At 41.2% G+C, this 23,392-nt stretch overlaps 1 protein-coding gene across 1 annotated transcript in view; it reads right to left on the bottom strand.

Annotated features, from left to right (window-relative positions):
• spega (striated muscle enriched protein kinase a) overlaps positions 1 to 20,591 on the bottom strand; it is a 38,778-nt gene extending 18,187 nt beyond the window's left edge. The window contains exons 1-8 of the mRNA XM_035677572.1: positions 20,228 to 20,591; positions 10,493 to 10,591; positions 6,872 to 7,022; positions 4,828 to 5,673; positions 4,179 to 4,627; positions 3,153 to 3,299; positions 2,446 to 2,628; positions 92 to 255 (exon numbers count right to left, since the gene is read on the bottom strand). Of these exons, the coding sequence (XP_035533465.1) occupies positions 92 to 255; positions 2,446 to 2,628; positions 3,153 to 3,299; positions 4,179 to 4,627; positions 4,828 to 5,673; positions 6,872 to 7,022; positions 10,493 to 10,591; positions 20,228 to 20,315 (2,127 nt within the window). The 5' untranslated portion in view covers positions 20,316 to 20,591. The remainder of the gene's footprint in view (positions 1 to 91; positions 256 to 2,445; positions 2,629 to 3,152; positions 3,300 to 4,178; positions 4,628 to 4,827; positions 5,674 to 6,871; positions 7,023 to 10,492; positions 10,592 to 20,227) is intronic.
• Between the last annotated feature and the right edge of the window lie 2,801 nt (positions 20,592 to 23,392).

The following is a 23,392-nucleotide window of genomic DNA, read 5'->3' as shown; positions in this document are numbered from 1 at the left end:
GGGTGTATGCAATAATGTTGGTGCGCAGCCAGACCTAAAGATCAGGTTTGAAAAACAAATCTAGATGATTTTGCTTCTGAGCCCCTCCTACCTGAAACGAGGGAGGTTCTTTGAAGTGAACACTTTTAGTCAGAGCAGGTGAGTCCCCGAGCTCCATCGCCTCCTCCTGAGGGCTCAGATACTCCTCGTCTGACTGGGTCGGACTACTGACTTCCAAGTCCCCGGCTTGTTTCCCACATTGTATGTGGGTTGGCTCTGATAGAAAAGGAGAATGATACTGGACATAAGTATAACATAATTTCAAGCACAGCTACATCTAATTCACGTTTATTTGGGTTCATGCAGAAGTTAACTCTCATTTGCACACTTCTTAATTTATGTAATTAAGTGCAAATCTCTTTGAAATATGGTGAACACGGCACCAGGGTGGCTCGTTAAACCTTTAGATGGGAACAATCTGTCAGGGCTCTGATGTTTACAGTCTTTACTTGCTTTTCTGGAGATTACTATCTTTGCCAACATGAGCAGTTGGCAACAAAGAGCGGTGAGTTAGACATGAGTGGGCCACGTGTACCCACATATATATACACACACACACACACACACACACAGGCACACACACAGAGCATAGGGACCACTCTGAAGTGACCGTAACTGAACAGATAATGAATTAATCCCTTAATCCCTGACCCAATCATTCGCTTATTCCCATGGAGTTCCAGAGCAGACGCTGTGTCTGGACTCCTGGCAGCTTCTACTAAAGTCAGAATTAATTCACCGCTGGATAGAGAAATATAAAAACACCGCCACTCTACAGTACCTCCGTTTAGACTGTCTTTCTCTTTCTGCCTCGTTGCTTCTTTTAGTCTCTGCTGCTCACTTTCTCTGTAAAACCTAAAACTCAGACGTCTGACATAAGCAGATAACACTCTGACAACCGAAAAATAATAATATCCATCAGTGGAACAGAATTAAGATGTCCTCCTTTGAGGAGAAAACAACAGTAGAGTGGATAGATAAACATGAATAAGTACCGCTATTAAACTCTGCAGTCTAAAAAAAGAAAGGAAACAAGTCATCCACTGCAAACTGCAGGTGAAAGAAGTCAAAGTCAGGCTTGTCCATGCTGAAAAACATGTACAAAACAATATATATATATGCAAGAACTGCCTTTTAGCAATAAGAGATTTCTCTTTACAGAGAAACACTGTTTATCCTCAGTTATTACGTTTAAGTATGTAGGTATTCTGATCACGCTGACATGAAAAAGGAAAAACAATAAAATAACCTACCTAGTGTCACATCTCTGAGCGGCGTCTGTGCACCAGGGGATAACTCCCGGGAGTATTTACGTAAACCTGCCAACTCTTACACAACTGCTGCACTGTCCCAGCCAGCTAACCTTCCTTTTCAGTCTCATCCTTTTATTCTCTCCTCTGCTCCCCGTCACTGTCACGTCCACATTCTGTAACATTCCTCACATCCTGAAGCTCACACAATAGCTCTGGAAAGTTAAACATTATTCATTAATGAATTTCCTTCACCAAATTGAAGTTTGTTCCTCTGTAGCCTATAAATCATTCTCTCCCTCAATTCTGGCTCTGTTTTCTCGGCTAAAATTACTCAAATAATCTCCCACCACATTTTGACAACTCCAAGCCCTGCAGCGTGAAATCTAGAGAAATGATAAACTCCATGATTGAAGCCGTAATCTCACACAGGGACATAAAGCAGACTGCAATTACCCGAGAGAACAAGAGCGTTGCTAAAAATACTCCTGCAAGTTAGACTCCACTGGCCTAATATGGCAACACAGGCCCCGTGCTGCTGGCGGGACAGAGTCAGAGTGTACGCTCACATTTGTTGACAAAACTAGAGAGGTGCAGATTGCATTTACATGAGCTGAATCAAAGCTCTGGGAGTGGTACAAGCTTTTCACACACACCTCGTACAATATAAACACACATCCACCGCAGGCACATATATAACAGAAACTTTTTCCAAAAGGAATATTTATTTAGTTTACTCCTGACTCTGAATGCCACGACTGCCTTTGAGACTCGGGAGACCTTTGTGTGACAGGGCAGGCCTGCATTTTGAATCCACTCCGACGGGGAGCTCAGTGCCTTTAAGAATTAATGGGTTGCCATGGTGACTATCGCTGCGAGGAGCCATGGTCGGGATGCTGAGCTCCAGCGGGCCTTTGTAGTCATTAAAACAGAATGTCAGGCGGAGGAGGGCTGGCAGTGGATTAAAGCGAGTTTGTGTGTGTGAGTCAACATGTTCATGTATTTCTAGGACAGTATCGTTTTCATGTGCCTCAATGTCTCTGTCTTCATTTAAATGTGTGTTATATGCTTATAAATGTGTCACTGTAACACCAAATCTAACTAGCTAATCCCTTTTGCATGCTGGGATATCCCTCCATCTCTGGCCTCTTCTCACCTGATTGGATATAGAGCGTGGCGCTGCAGGACGCGCTGCCGGACGGGTTGACAGCTATGACGCAGTATGACCCTGCGTTGCTCTTTCTCATCTGCTTTATCACGAGACTGTGTTTCTCACCCTCAGCCTTAACCACATGGAAGGCATCGCTCCGTATCTCCGTATTATTCATCTTCCATGTCACTGAGGAGGCAGAGAAAAACACATTCACACAGATGACAAACACCCAATAAAACCTCCCACAGAAAAACAGATATAGCACAATCCACCTTACAAAGATGTGTAATGAATAAAGCTCATTAGTTCTGTTTTTTTAAGATTATCACTGGAAAACATTAAGATTTTATAAAAGATGGATTCAAACAGATTTTTTAACTTTTTTCCAGACATAAAATAACTTGTTTTCTGGTGCAAGAAGACACAGTTCACTTCCAGTTAACAAGGCTCCTAAAAAAGTTAATAAAAAAATTATGAGAATAATGATTATCTCAAAAATGTATGAAATAAACGTAAAAGTAATAAACGACTGTATTCAGCTATAGTCTTGACTGATGAAACAAATGTTCTCTTGAAAATCTGTTACATGGAAATTTGTGGTATTTTTTTAATAATACAATTTGTATCTCTTATTTACAAGATAGAGAAAAAACAAACATACAACCCATCAAAAATATTCAATTCTGTGTGCAGCACGTTGTCAGTTGTACCTGTAGGGGGCGGGCTCCCAGTGATGATGCATTTCAGTGTGACCTCGGTGCCACTGGATGCCGCGGCGTCCTCAAGAGGCCTCTCAAACCTAGGGCCCTCAGCTGGCTCCTCATCAGCAGACAGGTAGGAGTCATCAGATGAGCCCCCTGTAAACGACAGGTCAGGTTCATGTGGGACTGCCTGTGCTCTGTCTGGTTTCACAAATGGGTCAGGCCTCAGAATTAGTCATGGGCTAGTTTCTTTTTCTGGGTCCTCATATGAAATGAGTTCTATCGATGAGTCTGGGCCCTGCGGCAAGTCTGTGTGTTAGATTAATGTTTCATAGCAGACAACATAATAGATACATGTTCTACTTTCTTGTTTTAGTATTTAGCCGTATCTATATATTTTATGTATGTGAAGTGATGTATCTGCAGTTCGCACTGTTGTTTAGCACTGTTCTGTTTTTTCTTCTTCTAGTTCTTTAAAACTGTCTCAAAAAGTGTTTTAATAGAGTTATTAATTTCCAGTATGTACACTGAGGGTAGTTATTCTCAACCCCTTTGCCTTGTAACCTTTTAAAAACTAGAAAAGTCAGTTATTTTCTCCAAGTACTGCTTATAAAACTGCTTAAGGAACCCATTGCAAAGACACAACTACAATGTTTGTACTGAGACTGAGATATTTTAAGTTGTGTCGGTATGTTGTATTCCAATGTAGATTTCTGAAGGGGCATTTTGACGGTTCAGTTACTGGAGTCAGAAAACACCAAATGTGACAAAGACACAGAGCCTTATGGGAGTAGAGTTGGGGCATGCAGACAGCAGCCTCTGTGGTGTGGAACTGCCTCAGAAACCTGTCAGTCGAGGCAAACATACCCCAATATATACTTCACTGTAAGCCTTAAAAATAAAAAAGGCCACCTTTAAAAAAAAGACAAAGATACAAAAGTTTGGGGGGTTTTCTCATTTTTTCGAGCCAGCAGCTTGTGGCTATTAAGGGGACTGCATCATAAGGTCACTTATGAACAATAAAACATATCCTACCTTCCTCTGGAGATCGGGGTTGAATGGAACGGCCTTTCTTGCTCTTGCGAACTTTCCCCTCTTTCCTTCTGGTTTTGGCTCCCTCGATGTTCCTGTCTGCAACGCAGTCCGTCTCCATGGGTTCATCCTCCAGCAGAATAGTGGGGATGTTCAATTTCAAGGCTGGACACGTCCGACCCATCTCCGCCTTCCTCCTTTTCAGGAGAGGGCTGATGGAAGGACTGGGTGACGGGGTGAGCCGGGGGGGCTTTGGTGGATACTGGGACCCTGGTTCCCCCACAGTTATTGGGGATGCTCTCTTGCCATGTGGGCTTGGTGATCTAGGGTCTGCTTTGTTGTCCATCTTGGTGTCCCTTTTTGAATCCGGCCCCAGATCTCTGAAGGAGGATTTTAGAGACGTGGCAACAAGCGCATCTTTGTCAGCTGCCGGAGAGCTTTGTAGGGTTTCCCTGTGTGCAAAGACAAGAAAACTGTTATGTAATAGTGACAAAGTGTGGAATAAATATTTATAAAGTAGTTTAAAATTCATTTTGATTGGGTGTCCAGACTTGTTGACCATTAACTAATCTTAATCAAGACAAATACAGGACAGGACACACATACATCTGATTTTTAAAATAACACATATTCAGTAAAATCTTCTCCAAACCTGGTGAGGCTAGTCCTTGTGGCTGTTTGCAGTGGTTGTCCTGGTAACTGGTGAACTGGTGCCGTCTCCATGGTAACAGAGATTTTCCCTGTGCTTCCTCGTGATGAGCTGTCCACTGGTTTCCCCTGTGAATCTGGCTGTGTCATCTTGCTACTTTGATTCATCAGATCTTTGCCTTGGGCCTGCAGAGAAATCTGTAATCTGCTGTTCCCTTCCCTCTCCACAACTTTTCTGTCCTCTGCGGCTCGCTCCCTTGCCTCCAACTTTTTAACCACTTGGGGAGGAATGGGCTCTAGTCTCCCCGTGGTCAGCCTCTCTCTCTGCGACAGCTGCTCAGTGGAATACGCCTTCTTCAAGCTTGGTTTTCCCACAAGTTTTTTGATCCGCTGTAGCTCTTCTGCGAATTTGCTCTGGTAGCTCTGGACCCTCTGGGAGTAGCTCGTCTTGTCCTCTAAAGACGAGGCCCGTTGCTTGAACGCTGTTCGCCTCTGGGCTGCTCCCTGCATGATTCGACCCTCTTCTTTGCTCTGGCCTGCTGTCTTCTTCCCGCTGTCGTCTGATCCCGAAACAGGTCCGACTCCTCCGGGCAGATCCACACTAGCCCTTCGCTCCTCAAAAGCACGGACCTTGTCGAAGATCTTGGGCCCCGCACGGGCCAGTTTGGGTGTCATGGCAACATTATTAACACTTGATATCTGGTCTGTCTTAGAAAATTGGGTATCTGAGGGTTTGTGTTTACCCAGGTCTTGGTTTGGGGTACTGATGCTGTTTTTGTGTGTACTGGGAGGTGGCTGGGGAGAAGACAGGGAGGCATGGGGGGAGAGCCCCTGTGATTCATCAGCAGTCCTAGAGGGGTGAGGATTGAGGGGAAATGGAGGTGTGAAATTAGAGCTCTAGTGCAGTTGCTGTAGGAGTGGAGAAGTAATAATGAACCTCCATTTGTGTCATTTGGTCTTATGTTTTCATATTCACCAGTGAGTTCCTTGTGTTTTGTCTGTGCTTTTTGTGTCTCATTTTCAGAGAGCAATACATCAGACAGTGTAAAATGAAATGGCAGAGAAAGCAACAGAAATAAAATAACATTGCCCACATGTAAGATTTCTTAAGAGGTTCTAAGGAACTTAATCTAACTGTGGTGGCGTGGAAGACACTCTAAAAACAGGAATAACTGGAAATTGTAGGCATGTTGCAGTAACAAATTTGAGATTTACAACATGAACTCTTACAAAATGCCAGCAAAAATACCCCTGCTTTAACTTCAAATACAAAAACATCATGCCTAAAAAGAACCTGCGAATCACATGATCATTAATTTGAGAGAACATTCATGCTAATATTAGCTTGGATCAAAGCCAGCAACCCATGCATGCCACAGCAAACCTATAAAGATATGGTGTTAATCCAAAAGCACGGGGCTGCTCTAGAAAACATGCAGTGGGTAAAAAGAGTAGTCACAGTTTTCAGAAGTGCTGAATAATACATATTAGCAGATTGTACCATTGTGTCCTTTCTAATGGCTAGAAGAAATAATAACAATGATATTTTGTAAGACTAATCATTGTTAGATTGAAACCAAACCACACTCACAGCAATAAAAGCACTGAGTCAAAGGAAAGCGTGATATCAAAATAAAAATGGGAAGTAACGCTGTATGAAAAAAGCTTGAATATATGAAATAAGAGTAAAAAAATAATGAATTTGTGTAATTTATAATATATGAAGTACAATTTTTGCGAGTTGGGTCTATGGAGGATAATGTCTTATGTGTCAGTATTCTTTGCAATTTGGGGTTTGTGGTCAGTCTTTCTTGTTTTTTAGTGGAATCCTTAAAAAAAAAAAAGCCATGTGCTATAACGGCATAGAAAATGTTCTCCCTCTGTAGAGGCTGAACATGCTCCCATAATAGTCACTGCCTACAGAAACACTTTCCTCTGACCCCTGAACAGGCCGTGCCAGGTTAGCGTGAGACGCCCGGATCAGCGGTTCCACACCCAGGTGACGGACAGGGGGGCCCCCTTCAACGGGAGCCACACCGAGGGCTTGCCTGGCTGGGTTTGTGGGGTCCAAGTGGGACCCCGGAGGGCGGGAGCCCAGAGCGCGGAGCTCTCGCTCCACCACAGAATCATAGGCGCCGGGGAGGGTGGCCCTGCGATCTGAAGCATCTGGGTTATAGTCCATCATCCCTCCTCCCTCACCTGGAGAAAGACAGAGGAATAAGACTTGATTAGAGTACTCTAACAACTGGAGGTAAAGCTTAGAGGATAGGGCTGATGTGAATCTTATTCTCAAATAATCCATCCATCCAGATAAACTACCTCTCCTGTTCCTCTCAGACCCAAACCCATTGGTTCCTTCTGAAGATGGACGGATCGCAAATATAGTTCAGTATAAAACAGCAGGTATTTTTTTATTAAACATCACTCAAACAAGAGTAAATACTACTACTTTAAGCTGTGTATTAATACACTTGGTGGTCTAATTAGTATTTACAGCAGCGGGATGGTGTATGTGGGATTGACTCACAATAAACTACAGTGCCTGTGTTCATTGTAATTAAGGAACGTGTCACCCAGTGCAACAGTGGGGCTCATTGGTGTGTTTTAAATTGCTTTTGGATAACAATGGAGCTCTGTGGCACAGAGGAATAAGATATATCAGGCTTTGGCTACACAGGCAGTATGTTGTAAGTAGGATCAATTCATTGTTGGCTTTGGTTGTATAGAATATCATCAGATTGATGCTTAAAGAGAGTCAGATGGTGAGCGAAAGATAAACATTATCAACTTGAATACCAAAATGTTTCAGCAGTGTTAACTGAAAGCTCAATAGACCATTTTTGTTGAATGACAAACCTTTTGTGAATTTAATATCATACTGGAACACCCTTCAGCTCTATTAGTAGCACTTTAATTTCTAGATGACAGTGTCGTCCTTTTAAATATATTTTATTTTCCAAGCATAAGTATAGAAAATCAAGGCTTATATTTTGTTTGAATTTTTATTTTGTATATAATACATTACTAAAAAAAAAAGCCTGTCATTGATTAACTGAAAGATTCATCAGTACATAGAGCAAGATCCCTGAGCTTGTAGAAAATGATACTGATGTAAAACGGAAAGCAGGAACATCATTAAGCATAAAAAAAGGGTACGATGGATAAAGAGTCTATTGATTGCTTGAAAACAGGAAATGAAACAGAAAGTGTAAGGGCTATGTTGTGGAGCGTGCACCACTTAAAGAGATCCTCCCCCATCGCAAATCAGGTAATGATTGACATTTTAGTGATGGGCAACGGAGACAGGAATGCTTCGGCAGCGAAAAGAAAGAGCAGTCAGCATCTTCCTTTAACGGGGGAAACCTTGAAACAGCGATGGTGTCGAGGATATAAAACGTCAGACTCCTACTGCAATCGCAAATGATACTGACTCAGCGCCACAATCGGGAAACAAACTATATCAGTTTCTTATAAAGCCAAAAATCTAAATGAGAAATCTTATGAGAGGGGCCATGGAGGAAAATATCACACCTTGACATATTGAGATTCAAAATAGTGTTTTCATTCCTCTGTGAGGCAACTGGGCAGCACATTTTATTTTCACTTGCAGAACACGCACATCAGGCTTTTAGTGTGTTGAAGCTAATGGAGAGTGTAATTTTCACATGTCCACTGGATCTGAAAATTGTCCATCTGGAGTGACACAAAACTGAACCTTCTGCAGAAATGCATCTTTTAGGAAGAAAGTGCATCTTGTTTGCATTTAACAAGGCACCCTAGTTTTTGAATGCAGCTGAGGCAACCAGAATCGGTTCCTCGAAGAGAACAAATGATGTATCACCTCATCCCTCCCTCATTTGATATTCTCTTTCTATTTTTTTTTTTGTTGCTTGTCTCTAGAGGGACGTGATGAGGGGGTAGTCAGCCCGCCAACACGTAAGCTTAGAAAGTGCAAACACCGTGTACAAGCGAGGGAAGAATATAACATTTCTTTGTGGTACAGGAGAAGGGTGTCAATATTTCTGATCTATATTCAGACATCCTGTTGCCTGGTTAGGAATGGGAGGTAAGGGCATGCAGGTTCTGTGACGCCAATGCACCAACACCACTTTAGCAAATTAGTAAACACTCTTTCAGGAATTCTTTAATGCAATGCTGACGGGAAAAGGCTCATTAGTTTATAATTGTTAAATGCCCGCCAATCAAGGAAATCTTTTTGCATTAAGAGATCATGAGTGAGTGAATCAACATTTCTCTGCCCCCCTTCTTGTCAAAAAGGCTTGAACAAATTTGCCTTTAGTGAAATTGCCTCACACTCCTCACCGAAACTGGATGTGACAGGTCTGGTTTAGGTAATGAGCAAATTAGTGCTGAAACCATTAGTCAGTACAACACTTCATGTAACCAGGAAAGGGCCTCAATGAGATGAAAAATCCTGAATGTTTTTTGTTGTTTAACAAGCAAAAAACAACCAACATACACTTCTTACATCTGCTCAAATATGAGGATTCTGTGCTCATTTATTTGTAAATTTAATATATTTGGGTTGAAATGTTGATTGATGCCCATGTTTTACTATTTCTGATTCTTAATGGAGTAAATTATTAATTATTTAATTCAAAAAGAGTTGATAGATTCATCCATAACATAATCATGAGTGGAAGCCAAAGAAGAAATATTAAACAGGGTAGCAGTCTGCACTGTGACCAAAGTGGGTGATGGGACAAAGATACAATGGCTGCTCCATTTTTAAACAAATGAAAATTTCAGGATCAGAGAACGTTGCCCATGCTGCATCCATAACAAACATTTCTCACAGTTTCCCAGGTGACAAAAATACTCAATTTACAAAGATAAATAGAGAAAAGCAGCAAATCCTCACAGTGGAGAAGCTGGAGAAAGCAAATGTTTGGCACCACTGCTTGTAATGTAAAAAATAGCTTCCTATATATTTTTTGTCCATCGATCAATCAAGTAATCAGCTCTCAAAACCTGTATTTCCACAATGCAAATTGTGTAATAACTAATATTTAAGTGAGCATCTTAACATCCACTTACTGAATGTGATTGTACAAAGGCAAATTCCTTGTATGTAACAACTTACTCTGCAATAAACATGAAGCTAATCAACACAGCTCTATTGAAACCTAATCTACTATTATTTGTATTCTAATTGAATTTAACCGGCAAAGCACAAGTACACAATATAGTAAAGTAATTGGTGCTTTTAGCTTCAACCTCATCCACCAGAAACAGCCTCAGTTTTCTGGGATGTATGTTCCCTGTGGAGCCACACAGTGAGATCCAGACCTAAGACAGGTTCCCTGCTGGAAACTAGGGCAGTGTGTCACACTGTTGCATCACACCTGGAGGGATTCATGCATTCTGCCACATCGTATTTTATCCAACGTGTTTGGGCCAAGCTGATAACAACCCTCCGTTAAATATACGTATCTATTTGCAATGAATCATAATTTTGTAAAAGTGTGTTTTTGGCAGCAATGTCGGTGCTGCAGTAAATCATACTGAATATCACCTCATAAATAAGGTTTACAGAGCAGGCTGCACTCTTCTGTTTGCTGTATAATCTTTTGCAAGCACCAAAATCTACATTTAAAGAGGCACGTAAGTTGTGAAGAGCTAATACAGGAAGATTTTAGGTATACTACCTGAAGGTCCTCTCCATCCAGTCTTGTCTTGGTGCCTCCCGGGCCCTTCTTTGGTTTCCATCTGCGGTTCTGTGGTCTCATCCTCTGTGGTCTCAGAGTCTGAAGTAAACAGATGTAAAACACAGTGAGTTAAGATGGAAGAAGAAGGTGGAGGTTCAGGCTAAGAGAAACTGAGGTGGAGGAGAAGAGGAGGCTGAAAACAACAACCTGGTGAAAATGACATTTCACATTTACTTAGTGACACAGAGTTTGAATGGTCCTTGAAAAGAGCCGTTGAGAGCCCCCGGAGTGAAATAAATGGGTTGAAGCTCGAGCGTGACATGAAGCCAGCTGTGGCTTAGAAAAATACATGGCTGATACATGAGAGGGAGGGGGTGTGCACAGACACTCTTTCCTCGGGGTCGGGATTCATTTGACTTTGGTAATGAAACAGCAGAGCAAGCTTTGTTTCTTTATTTAGACTGACCGCTTTGTTCCTTTTATTTTTACTTCTTTCTATTTAGAAATTCTATAAATATGACCCATTCCACCTGCTAAAATCATTACTCACATCCTGCTTAAACACAATACCTCTTAACCAAAGCAGATTGACAAGTAAATGTTGAAATTCAGAGGTGTTAAGAATGATTTCTTTTTCACTTTGGAAAAGATGTTCTCATTATGACTCCTACGCTAACTAAGCTAAACTAAAATGTGACTAGATGTCAAAATGATGCCATGACTACTGGGTCAACCTTTTCAAAGGATCAGCATACGTGAAACAATATGAACTGATATCTCTGTGCAGCAGTGAAGCCATTTAGAAAATGACACGATAAACGGGAGATAGTCACAAAAAAATGAAACTCAAACCACGAAAATGTCATACTGTATGTGCCAACAAAAAGAAAGATGGACAACATTCATTTGACTGTGGTCTTGATTTTAGAAAAGCACATTCAAAAACAGAAAAAACAGACAAGTATGTGGGTGCGGTGGCAGTGTGGACAGATAAAATATTATGGATTTGTTGAGGAAGCTGATCTTAAATATTAAGGACAAGAAAAAACACAATAAAAGGGAAAAGGACAGAGAAACAGAAACCACAGACAGGGTCAAAACAAACTGCCTGAAACCACATCTCTGTGGCTGAGATCACATTACATCAGCAGGGCGAGCAGATGAAGGCAGGGAGGGATGGATGAGAAGATACACAAAAAAGAAAAAAAAAGGAAAAAAAGTGAGCTAAAGATGAATCAAGACAGGCAGGTTTACCATAGCTTTGCTTTCGGCAGGAGCGGAAAACTTCGCTTCCATAGTGGCAGCAAGAGAGGGCAGACGGGAGAGCACCGTTACTATGGAAACCAGCATCTCTCTCACCCACACGACCAATCCTCTTCGTACCCATTTGAGTCTAAAATCACCAGCCAAACTGCTGGGTGGCTGACAGATATGTTTACTGGTTAGAGAGCTCGTGAAGGAGGAGGACGACAACCACAAAATGGGTTGCACCCCATTGCGCCTCACATCAAGTCAGATCCTGATTAGATAATTCCAGAAGGTTCTGCCTAATGATAAGAAAGCCAATGTAACATGAACAATCACCATTAAGTCATTACATTGCTAGCAGCATGTGTGCGTTTTCCTGGGTGTGGGTATGTAGATCCACCCGTCCGTATCAAATGAAGTTAAATGGCTTGCACACCAGGCGAGGGAAATCGACTCAGCAATGTAATTATGAGGGAATATATTTCACAGTGTATAGCTTGTATTGTAATGTAAATACGATTTGGAGTCGAGTAGAGCAAGCCCCTGGTTTGGTTTGGATCATAGATTGCACAAATATTGCCAAATATTATATCATAAACCATCGAGGCCAGACATTATTCACTCAAGGATTTTATGCAGAGAGCCAACAGCGTGATTACAAAAATATTGCTTTGTGGGGGTGGATGTACAATAATAAAACCCACTGTCGTTGTAAGCAGTCAAGCAGTAAAAACATATAGATACACTAAAGCAATATAGATGTTCTACAACAGCAACTTTCATAAATAAAAGAATTATTACAGGAATAAATCAAAGGGAAGCACATGCTGCTGAAGGTTTAAACACAAAGAGAAACGGAGGAAAAGGCCTGAGAAAATCATAAAGCCACAGTGGTTTAGATTTTTAACAAGAACAGAGTAGAATTGGTGTAAAGCTCATACTGACAACACACCATGGGTAAATCTGCCAAATGTCCGTGTGGAATGCCCAGTTCTCTGAAACAAGATACAGAGGACAATACATTATTTAACAGAAAACACAGCCAAAGATTCTGTTTTACACAGAACGCTAGAGTGCAAATTGCAAAGGTCCCTTTTACCCAAAAGGACTGTTGTCGTCACATCAGTGTGAATAGTAATAGTAGCATTTCACTTTCAAAATGCTAGATTTTGACTAGAATGTGTTCTTGTTTAGAAATCACAGTCAGTACCAGATCGGTACGTGATCTGTACCTCCTGCCCAATCCGTACTGCACATGTGCAGCCCTAGCAGAGATTAGAAGGAAGTAAGATGGCTCATTTGTCAGCTGCTTCCATCATCAGCTCAGAAGAAAAAATATTTTTTTACGTCTTCTGGATGTTTTCTGAGGTATATGACAAGGTGACTTATATGTTAAGGTATTAACGCTACCTTAGCTTATACTGAAAAGTAAGCCTTTTTTTTTTTTACATCAGAAGCGAAATAATACAATACATAACACAATGTTTTTTCCGGAGCTGATAATTGAGGCAGCAAACGAGTGAGCGGTCTTGCTTTGTTCTACTCTCGGTTCTGAGTTACGCAGTACCAATCGACACTGACAATCACCTTCGTGTATGAGGTAATGTTATTCAAAAGGGTATAATGATAAAATGTGTTTAATCTAGACATGAGAGACCTGACCTTGAGAACAGTATGTGTAACAAAATCCCAACTCAAAGGTCTACTTGTTTTTGGAGCTTTCTCCTGGTCAGAACAGTGTGGACCTTTGAGTTGAAATTATTTTGCCACAGGTATATGTAATAAAAGAATAATAGATACAAGCTTGAAAGTCCTATCCAGTGGCCCATTTCATAAAAGCAATTTACGCTACTCACACGTAGTTTTCAAACAGTAATGGCATTTCAGAAATGACTGTCGCTTGCAAGTTCTATAGTAATCTTTAACAACTCCATTTGTTAGTTTTTAATTACATTTTGCTTAAAAACATTTAGACATCACACTTTAGAAAAACTATAACAAGATATGATCATATTACGAGAACATTCCACCAAGAGTTGATGAATGAATTATCGCTAATTAAGTTTACTTTCTAAAAATGAAAAATATCTGGCAAGCTCTCCAAGCCATGTTTGAGTTAAGTGTCCCCTGCTGATAAAGCTGTTGGCGAAAGTGCTTCATGGACAGTCTGTCAATCAGCACCAAGGAGAGCTCCTCAGAATGACTCACTGCTTTGCAGCGAAGGGAAAGAAAAAGTAGCAAAAGTGCAAAGTGAAATGACTCATTTCACACTCATAACCCCCCCCCGTTTGCTGCGCACTCCACATTGGTTCATGTTTTTGTGTCAGGAAATTTGATTAACTGTTGCCTTGTGGTAACTGCTCCACTAGAAGCTTCCATTCGTTGTCGTGATCTCCATTGTTATGGCCTCGGGGCAATCATATCAGCAAAACCCAGCCACACACGGCAACCCTTTGAAAAGGCTGCATTTGGCAAATACTTCAAAAATATTCTATGGATATAATCCAAATCCTACCAGCATTATTCTCACAAATCTGCTGCTGCATGCAAAAGAACGAGTCTCAAGGGTTTGATATTGATGCAGAATTCAGAGGAGGCAAAGCGACCATCAGAAATCAGCTTTATCCTGTGCTTTGCTTACTTTGTAGCCCTTACGACTGGCTGCCCTGATTCTCATGTCTCCATGGAGTGTAGCCTACTGACACACTTTTCATCTGCTCCAAATTTGTGAAACCTGTTATAAGAATTACTTTTTATATAACAAATCTGTCACGACTGCCAAGGGAAGATACATATTTTATGAGAATGTGCACGGTGGTAAAGCAGGAATTGGCACTGTTTGATGACGTGAAAGTGGATTATTGAGCCTTTTTAGTGATTCGGTGTGAGGGTAGTGAGAATACTCATTGCTTATACTGTACTAAAATAAATTTTTCTACCTAGCAACCAGAGTTTTCCTGCGCTGACTTTCTTTCTTTGTTACGTTGTCCTGATTTGTCCTCAATTTGTCGACAGATAATAGACAACAAAGGCGGAAAACAGCAAGCATCACCTCTCTTATCCATACTTTCCTTCATTCAACATAAAATAATGGTGCTAGGTTTCAATGACAAAATATTCCTTAAATGTTTATTTGACCACTGTTATCAGTTATAAATCAACACATTTGCATCTCATTACCAGGTAAAGGGTGTGGCATGACCTCCCAGTATGTAAAAACCCACTAATCTCTATTAAAATTAACATGGATATAGCTTAATAAGACCATCATTAAACGCAGATTTTCCCAAAAAGGAACAAACTCACCTGAAATCTCTTCTTGGACCAGATTTTCTTCATCTCTTCAAGTAGTGCTTCCTGTCAAGCGTGCGAGATTACCTGTGGCATGAGCTCACAAAAACATCCCTAAAACCCGAATAAGCCCAGGGTGTGGCGTCAACAACAACAACAACAAAAAAATCAAGATTCAAAACGGGATTCAGCTGCCTTTTGTGCGTGGGTGTGTTTACTCTCCAGTCTGGCATCAAGACGGGGAGAAAGGGAGAGTGAGAGAAAGAGAGAGGATGCAAATAAGCCGGAGCCAGGTGTCTTTGTGTCTGAGTGTGTATCCGCTGATGTGAACAGCGTCCCTCTCTGACGTAGACGTTGCCTTTAGAGGGGCAATTCTCAGCTGGTTTGTCCAACCCCCCCCACCCACCCTGCCCGTTCTGCCTCAATCGAGAGCACACTCAAAACAAGAGGAGGTGGGGGTGGGAAGTCTGAGCATAAGGGGTGTGTTGGTCTTGATTGCGGTGATGAGAGTGGAGGATAAAAGGAGGAGGTGGTAAAGAAAAAACGAGGAAGAAAACAACTGGCTTTAACAGAGTGTGTTGACTTTTTTTTTTTCCTGAGCAGCAGGAGTGAAAGATGAGAGCGACTGAGAGCAAGATTGAGGCGAGAAAGAGTCAGAGAGGGAAGGAAGAGAAAAGGGAAACAGACAAAGAGAAGAGATGGAGAGCAGAGAGTGGAGGCGAGAGCAAGAGAGGTTGGTGGGGGAAAATATCCAAGAGGGAGGAGGCAAAGCAGAGGGGAAACAGACAGGAAGAGGAAGAGGCATAGATGATAGGATAAAGAGGATGAAACGGCTACACAATAAATGAGGGGAAAGGGTGAAATATGTCTTCTTAGAATTATAAATATGTGAAACCCTCCTGAATACAAAGAAAATAAATCCTTACACCCTCTACCTTTCAGTCTATTCTCCTCTTTTCTTTGTTTTCCTCTCCAAGGAAGGTAGCAGCCCTCAGCAAAACCCATAAGCCATCAATTATTTATCTATACTCCACGTCTGTTAGCTTTAAACAGTGATAGGGTCAGGGTTGCCACAGCCACAAGCAGCCGTGGGCTATTTGGATTTCTCCTGCTGGATTACAGCATGATGCATGTTACTTATTCCAGGTACACATCAAGCAGCAGCTGCAGCTCAAAAGAATGATTATTTACATTATGGAGTAATCATTTAGTCCATTAATTTACGGGAGAAAAACTGCAAGATGCTCTTTTTCCAGAGCCCAATGCTACATTTTCAGGAAATCCTCACATTTGTGAAGCTGGAACAAGCTAATGTTTGCTATTTTTGCTTGATATATTACTTAAATGATTGTCAAATAGTTGACAATAGATTTCTGTCAAGTAACCAATTGAGTAATCATGTCATTAGTCTTTAAAATGTTATAGTTATAGAATTGATTTTTTTTGGAACTGCGGAAAAAGTTGCAACATTATCATCGGCTTATAAAGTTGATATGGATATAGCACATTTATTTGTAGCATTTATGTAGAGATCCAGCTTTCACAGAGCAACATTTGCATTCATTTGGAGTTGTGTCTCTGGTCACCTGTCCAGATACTTTCTCTTGAGCTCTGTGTTGGTTTCCACCATCTCCTGAGGGAAGTGTCTGGCTCTTTAGTTGCTAAATGCACCACAATGTCCACCATCTACTTGCAAACTTTCTCTGTCTGTCATTACAAGCCGGGCAAGTAGCCTAAGCTCGATTTATTAAAGCTGTTTTTTGTTGAAAACCCGATTTGCAGCGTCACAGCAATGAGAGTCAGGTGACAACTCTCTGTGAGGTTGACACCAGGAGCGACACCTTTCCCATCACATCACACATCACAGCTGTTTACAACAGAAAGCTTTGCTCCTTCTTCCACTATCGTCTTATTCTCCGCTCACTGAATCATTGCATATATATAATACTGATATTCTACACATAAATCAGACAAAGAGAATAGTTCACTCTACTTCATGATGTCTGATTTGTTCAGCAAACATGACGAGAACATTCCTATCATTTATCTACCTCCTCCTTCAAACCTCTCTCTCTCTCTCTGTCCCTAATACGCACTCTGACACATTAATTGTTCTTCCAGACACATCTGTGCTCCCGACACCACTTCCATCAAATGAATCTAAAAATAATTACAGGCAGACCCAGACCTCCCTCTCCAGCTAACAACCCAGAATCCTCGTCCACATTTCAGCACAGCTCTTCTATCCTCGACTGTTGACTTGCTTCGCTGAACAATGTGCTTTTTGGTGTTGTTAAGTGAGGCATGTTAATGTTTATAGCCTTGTAAACACAGAATCAATATGTAAGATTTACTCCAGCCATGAATCAGGGGTTGCTCAGTGAATGTTTTTGATTCTGGTCTTTAAGTCTTTTTCCTCATTCTCCATTTATTGATGATTATCACTCAGCTGCAAAGTTGTATTTTTTACCTGAAAAACATCCCAAACTAGATTTAAAATTTAAACAGTCACCCGCTTTCACTAAGTGCAATCTAGATTCAGTGGATTCGCAGTTTGCAATTGTTATTTTAACAAACCTCCCTCTCTTCACCCTCGCCCGCCTCGCACTCCTCCTCCATCTACCACCAGTGAGAGGCACTCGGTCCAGCAGAAAGTGCAGCAATCAATACCAATGCTTTATGCGTGATATGGGATACACCCCCAAGTAACAGTTCAAACGCCCCCGGATCGATAAGCCCATCATAATACAAGATTCCATGACCATCATCCAGGCCAGATACAGTGGTGAGGCTTTCATTTCATGCTGCTAGGAAATATCTCTCAAGAGGTTGTTTTTTGTATGCTCACTAAAAGCCAAAACAACTCAGCTTCGACCAATCTCTAGCTGGGACATCATCAAGTATCAGCCATTAAGAGAAGATAATTAGATTTCATTGGTGCATGTCATTTATCTTACTCTGAATCGAGTTTTGTGTGATGGTTTAGGAGGCCATATGGTCCTCTGCACTGCTTAAAGCTCAATCCTCATTACTGACCTCCAACATGTATCGGTCATGCCTGCGCAGACAGAATCCGGGGGCACTTCTTTATTATGAGTCAGATTTAAATGTCTCTGTTGAACCAGCCAGACGTGCAGATGCAAATTTTGGCTTCTGCAATTTCAGCACAGATGGAGAAATCATAGACACTGAATGACTTTTAAGAAGACTATGGACAGATGCAATTCGGGGCAAGCTATAGTTTAATTAGCTTAAAACAACAAGAGAGTGAGCAGACTTCACAGAAACCCATTGATTTTGTGACAGGGGCTGCTTTCTGTGAAGCAGCCTTGATGGATGCCTTCCAGGCATACAGCTTTATCAGCAGCAAGTCTGGCATAATATCTCTGCAACGCAAAACAGATTCTGCTGCTGTTACATCATACTGTGATCACACTGTTTCTGTTTTCCTGTGCAGATCAAGTCATATCAAACCTGACCTTCCACATCATGTACAGCTACTTTACACCTGAAACCAGTCTTCCTCCAAGTCCTACTAAAGGTACAAAGGAATTGTAAACAAATGAACAAGATCATTTGTATTGATACATTGCTGTATTGATCCACCAATTGACTGGGCACTGCCTAAGCTTAGATGTGACCTTCCTGTGATTTCTTGGAGCTATCCTAAGTCTGCCTGGGGTTCATCTGATGATAACAGAATCTAATGATAAAATACTTATAGAGCAACACAGCCTCTACTCCACATCCCGTACAACAGTAGACTCATGCTGTGTTCTGAGCTGTGTTCCTCAATTTTTCATGAACAATGTCAGCAGACAAAGGAAAATGTTTTAACATTACAGACAAAATACAAAATCTAAAAAGAAAAGGCTGCAACAAAACATCTTAGCTGTAATTTATATTAGACCATAGATTTTCAGTTGTATGAAAAGTAAAGGAGACATGTGTCAGTGGTCTGTTAATCTGAACAAAGGAGAAAAACTTTAATAAAGCTGAGGCTTCTTTATATGCCACCCAAATCCTTCAGAAGCAAATGTGAGTGGTGGTATGTCAATTCAGTTCATATGGTGAGGTGGTTTGGAAATCCTAAATAACAGTGGCCAATGTTGACAGTCACACTGCAACCCGATCCTACCACCTAATCCTGACCAAATCCCTGAGGGTTCCTGTCAATGACTGTGTACCAGCAGCATGGAACACAAACACACCCTATGCCAGACCAAACACCAGGGAAACAGCGTTTGGCTTTACTCTCACATATTGCCTCAGCTGCCTCGTGAGAATAGAGAAACTAATTAATTGTACTGTAGCCTTAATCCACTTGAACGTAATATTTAGAGAATGTGAAATCATCAAGCAGCTAAAGATAATCTCTGCCCCAGTCAAGAGACAAGAGGACGGGGTCAATAAGAAATGGCGAGAGCAGGAACGCCATGTTATGTATGGTCTATAACAGACACTGACTCAGACTAAAGTTCAACTGCAGCACATTTATTGATTACAATAATGAGATTAAGGTATATAACTTTTTAAATATCATTAAATGAGAGTTTCACTCCATATAGTATCTTGTTAAGCCATTTAAACATAGTACCAATGGAAACAAACCTTTAAAAGCATCATTTAGCTTATTAATAGAAGGTCAAAATTAGATGTTTCCTGGAAAAACATGATAGATTTTTCACAGTAGCCATTTTGACATGACACAGTAAGGTAAACAAAAGGTGTTACCAATGACCATTTAGTGTAGCAGAGCCTTTCCAGAGGGCCAACATGCCCAAAATCGGCACCCTGACTCTGTTTGACCTGAATGGAACAGAACATTAATTAGTATCATTGGTAACACCATTATTACAACCATTATAAAGTAGTTTAAATGTGATCCAGTTGAAATTTTAAAGTGAAGCCTGCAGTAAGAAGCAGTATCCATGAATATAGCTTAGGACTTTGTCGGACGGGGCAAAACAATGCAGAGACACAACCAGAATCCAATTAAGCAGCAATAATAGCGGCCTCAAGTGTATTACCTTGTTTTCATTTCCATTACAGCTGTTCCACTTAACTGAGTATGCATTTTATAATTCCCTGCACCAGTGTGATCCTTCTTTCATTTCAACTTTACAAAAGCATCCCCAACAGCGTATTTTATGCTATCGTAGAACATATTTTGAGTTGATATCAGCTCCCACTCACCTTTCTTCTTCTTGTTTCTCGGCCCACTCGCACCTTCTCTAACACCTCTCAAAGCTTTCCGTGCATCAAGCAGCTCCTTCCTCAACATGGCTCTCGTCTTCCTTTGTATGTTCGTCTAAAAACCACTAGTCTACTTCTGCCCAAAAGTCTCCATCGAGACACACCGCTAAAAACAAGTCCTCAACATTTCCTCAAAATGACTCAAACAGGCCTACTTCTCCCCGTTTCATCTCTTAATATGATGCCTTTAAAATGGCTTCATCTGCATCATGAAATAAGGAATTGGTCAAGCAAGGAGGTGCCGTCTTAAGATGGCTGCTGGACCGTAAAACTTTGTCTTCCTTAGCCCATGTCTATCTTTCTTGCCCTCGCCCACTCTTGCCCCAGTCCTCCCTAAATTTGACTGCCAACTTCAGCGGTCTATTTCGAGGCTTGCATAGTACAACCCCTTTCAGTTGTAGTGTACTCTCCCTCTGCACCCCCTTTCAGAGAGCCTGTCCCCCCACCCAGCAGGAGATTAAACACACCGAACTGAACGACCTTTGCTGTCCTCTGTGGGTCACTCTGCTTGGACTACAGGGAGTTTTGAAACTCTAGTACAAGGTGGACATGTTGTTATACACCATTAATTATTTGCTACAACTGCACATACATCATGGGACAACGAGACAGTTAACAGGGACACCAGTTAAAGTGATGTGGATCTTGTTCAGTCAGCTAAGTGCTCATAAACCTTGAAGCTAGAGGTGAAAGAAAATAACACTGGAGCCTTGAATGGGTTAAAAATAAAGTTCAGACTGTCTGACTAAATGACTACATGAAATATAGATGTTAACATAGATGCTTTGCATGTGTGGAATTCATGTAATCTAAATATGAATGTGATTATAGATTCTCATGGGAGTTTACTGAGACTGTCTGGTGAATAATAATATCAAATGCTGACCACAGTCTGACTGCAAGTATTATTAGAGCTGACTGTCTTGTACAGTAGCACTGAACCCTCTTTGTCGACCTATCATTCTGCTTTATAGACGTCTTTCAGGTGATGTAACAGACCTTCTGGCATTCATATGCACTGCTGGCAAACTACATCTGACAAATTGCATCTAAACAGCTGTCAACAACACCTCTAACAATCTGTCAAGCCAACTCGTACATTGTTATCTTCCCTTTCCCTCCCGTCCTTTATGCATTGATGTCATCCCCTCTCTTTTCAATTCTCTGCATACCTCTGCTAGCTCTTCCTTTTCCAGGTACTATCTGGGGCTTGGGTGACGCAACACTACACTCTCCTCAAGTCTCCTCCTTCCCAGCTTCCATTATAAATATCTAGACCAGCTTACTTTCACCCTCTTTCACACATCCATCCATCCTCAACATTCTCTATGTACTTCTCTCATATAATGTAACTTTTAATCACATGCTTTTCTGGTAAATATAAGAATGGACCTTTAAAAGTATCTCAGATTTGAAATGATTTGATCTCAGCACAGGATGTATTCGTCTATGGAAAGAAAAATATCAGAAATATATATATATGCGTGTGTTTTTCTGCTGTTCCACCTTGTTACTCACATTACAGCACAGGTTTATCTTGCAAACCCTTATAGGGTCCCAGCAGCCAAATTGGAAACCACTGCTTTAAAAAGGTGCAACAAAGTCCTGTTGCTGTGTTATCTTACGTGTAACTGCAAGTCATGTCTGGGATGTTCATGCTCCTGCGTCACAATACGACAATGATCTTCTATTACAAAAGTAGCTGAAAATATCACAGCTGACCGATGTGCTGCTTTGTAAGACGTTCCATCAAACTGCTTATCAGGCCTTTAGGTGTCTGACAGTATGTTAATAAAAAGCTATACGCCAGAGGGTGACGTCAATAAAGTAGTCTAGACTTGTGACACAGCACTACTCTGGTTTCTGGTTGGTCTGATCTCTCAGGGTGATATCTTAAAGTGACAGCCCTGACTGCCTATCTGACTCACTGAGCGATGTTTAAAAGCAGCCAGAGCAGCCATTAAAACTAACCACACACACGTGCACAAATACACACTAACAGACAACCCACACAAATACACATTCACTGTCTCCCCCCGCCCCAGCACACTCTCCCCCGTCTCTCTTTCATCATGCTGACCGTGATTGAGTGTGACAGCGCCGCGTCTTGACCGTGGCGATTCTATAATTATCTGTGATGTCTGCTGGTGCAATCGGAGAAGGGGGCCGCCGGCATCCACACATCACTGGAGCACGAGCCCTCTGGTTGGCACAGTACATACCAGGCCATAAATAACCGCAAGGAGAGAAAAAGGAGGGGAGATGTAAGAGGGAGGCAGAGGTCAGAGAGATAGGAAGACAGCAAGGACCCAGAAAAAGAAAAAGAAAAAAAAATCTAACCCATTTTACCCTCATTAGTAACATTAATCCAGCAAAAGTTATGTAAGAAACAAAGAGGCAGAATGTTTTTAGCCTATTGGGGAAGTCCAAGTCGAGTCTCTGTTAAACCAAGTCCAAGTCCTCATAAGCAATTATTTTCAGGTCTAAATACTGATAACTAAAATGACACATCATTTGACTATTTTCTTTTAAATGTAGTGTTAACATATTTCTTACATACTGTATAACAATGGTCAGGCTTTTTTAATGCATAGGTCTGAGAATTAAATATTTAGGGTTCAAGGCTTGCCTGGCGCTGTCTTATTTATATTTCAATGTTATTTTACAGAGGCAAAACTTGGATATCTTGGCTCCAAGTGTAACTTTTGTGACTCAAGTCTGATAAATCCAACTGTAAGGTCTCCAGCTCTGCACATAGAGAGAAACACAGTAGACAAACAGATTTAATCAAAATAGTGGGGAAAGGCATGCTGTCTGTATTGGCTTGCATTGTAAGACAAATAAAATCATTAACTCAAATCAAACTGAAGTTAGCAAAGAGAGACAAAAGAAGAGACAGTGAGAGACAAATGAAAAGACAGAAAGAGAGCATAAATAAATAATGAAGAGCAGAGGTTAAAAAGTACAAAGTGACGCTGGACTGAAGTGAGAAGATCAAGCCAGACAGAGGAGGAGGAGAGACAGAGAGGTGCTGAGTGATATGCCAGCTGGACCATGTGTGCCAGCTCATAGTGTGAGATGGTGACCCCGACTGTCAACTTTCTC

This window comes from Morone saxatilis, unplaced genomic scaffold, assembly GCF_004916995.1.
Source record: "Morone saxatilis isolate NCDOM2014 unplaced genomic scaffold, NCSU_SB_2.0 Contig6, whole genome shotgun sequence".
In the NCBI taxonomy this organism is placed as follows: Eukaryota; Metazoa; Chordata; class Actinopteri; family Moronidae; genus Morone; species Morone saxatilis.
Note: the sequence above shows the minus strand (reverse complement) of the source record. Positions and strands in the feature narration are given on the sequence as shown.